Source organism: Myotis brandtii, unplaced genomic scaffold (genome assembly GCF_000412655.1).
Source record: "Myotis brandtii unplaced genomic scaffold, ASM41265v1 scaffold6, whole genome shotgun sequence".
NCBI lineage: Eukaryota > Metazoa > Chordata > Mammalia > Chiroptera > Vespertilionidae > Myotis > Myotis brandtii.
Window position 1 is genome coordinate 3,446,199 of NW_005370271.1, and position 1,906 is coordinate 3,448,104.

Below are 1,906 nucleotides of genomic sequence, written 5' to 3' on the forward strand. Positions count from 1 at the left end.
GAACATTGAAGTGATTTTTATTTTTTTTCATCCAATCTAAGTACCTCTGGGGCTTGGGAGGGGAAGAGGTGAGTTTAGCCCAGGGGTGGGCAAACTTTTTGACTCGAGGGCCACAATGGGTTCTTAAACTGGACCGGAGGGCCGGAACAAAAGCATGGATGGAGTGTTTGTGTGAACTAATATAAATTCAAAGTAAACATCATTACATAAAAGGGTACGGTCTTTTTTTTTTTTTTAGTTTTATTCATTTCAAACGGGCCCGCGGGCCGTAGTTTGCCCACGGCTGGTTTAGGCTGTTACATTGGTGATTCCTGGTATCTTGGCACTTCTCCCCACCATCTTTTGTTTTCTGTTTCCATCTTTTTTCTTCATTGTTCTTTTTTCCAAGATTTATGTTAGATGATAGTTTCCTTCCTTCTGCCAGTTGGGAAGCTAGAAATTGTCTTTTTATGCTTTTGGTGGTAGGTCTTAAATTTTAAAACAAATTATTAGCTCTGACATTTTCTAACAGAGACTTAGAGTATTCACTTAACCGCCAACTGCACACCCGCTCCTGACCCTGCTGTTTGGCCTTGGGTCATGCAATGTTTGTGGTGCTGACTCGCGGGAATGAGTCCCGTAAGAGGCAGCCAGGTAAGGGGACAGGTAGGATATGGACACAGGGCGGTGACAAGGGGCAAAGGAACTATTTTGGGGAGGGAGCCTGAAGAAATGTTTCAATGAGTGCATCTACTCCCCATTGATATGTGATTGGTTTTATCAGATTCTAAACTTAATCACCAATCATATTGAATACACACTCATTTACTCCCCATATCCATGTATTTTCATGCAGCTCAGTTTTCAGAGTGCAGGCATTCAGTAGTCCAACCTTAGAAAAACTGGGAACAGTGGACAGGGCGTGGTATTCAAGCACACTGCGACGGGAAGTAAAACACAACTGTATTGGTCAGGAAATGCATTGCAGTGCTTTGGTCTAACCTGCTTTCACATCTGCTGGTTCCTGTGGCTCGTTGACAAACCCGGTCGCCTCTATTTTTTCTTCTTCTTACTTATGAAGGATTTGGACAGGCCCAATACCTGGGCCTCTTTCGGGAGGCCCAGCATTGCATGCAGGGATGGGATGTCCACCGGTTCCTTGATCACAGTGATGTCGACCATGTGGTGGTCTTGTCTTTTGACCTCTTCCTCTTTCAACTCCAACATCAGAAGCCTAACACCAGAAGCAAGCAGAAGGAGATGGTGTTACTTCCTTTGTAATTTCAAAACAGTTTTTATGCCACATGTGGAGTAAAGTTGTCTATAACTTAGTTTCCAAAAACTAAGTTATCGTCACTTTCTGAAATAAATTGATATCATATTGAGATGAGATCTGCAGTGACTGGTGAACCACTTTTCTCTTAGCAACAGGCAGCTAGTAAGTAGCCTTTGAAAATCCTCTGAGTCTTTTTGCTTAAGACCAGTTGACTGCCTTCTTCCACAGACCGACAGGCTTGAGGGGCACTTTACAGAAAGCAGGCGTTTGGACTCTGGCCCAACATGTGTGCACAGAACTGAGCCCGGACAGAGGCTCTGGACAGGTGAGGGTGCAGCCCTTCAGGGCCGTGTGCCGGGCATTGGTTTACGTGCTTTACGCACATTAGCTCACGTCATCCTCACCGCAGCTTGCAGACCAGGAAACAGGCACACAAGTGGCTGACCTTGCCCAGGGTCACCCAGGTGTTAAATGGTGGGGCTGGGATTTGAACCCAGGCGATCTAGCTCTGTGGTCTGACTCAGCGACTCTGTCACATTGCCTCTTTGTGTGAGCCCTGCGACACAGACGTCACCACCACCTTAGAGAACAGGGAGCTCCCAGGCAGGGTTCTTCCGGGGAGCCCCATGAGGACAGGCGCCACCACCCCGC

General features: G+C 46.7%; 1 protein-coding gene across 1 annotated transcript in view; it reads right to left on the reverse strand.

Moving 5' to 3' along the window:
* Nucleotides 1-925: 925 nt before the first annotated feature.
* The window catches only part of LOC102256345 (radial spoke head 10 homolog B), a 30,822-nt gene continuing 29,841 nt past the window's right edge, over nt 926-1,906 (reverse strand). Inside the window, exon 20 of the mRNA XM_014550389.1 lies at nt 926-1,213. Within this exon, the coding sequence (XP_014405875.1) occupies nt 1,033-1,213 (181 nt within the window). The 3' untranslated portion in view covers nt 926-1,032. The remainder of the gene's footprint in view (nt 1,214-1,906) is intronic.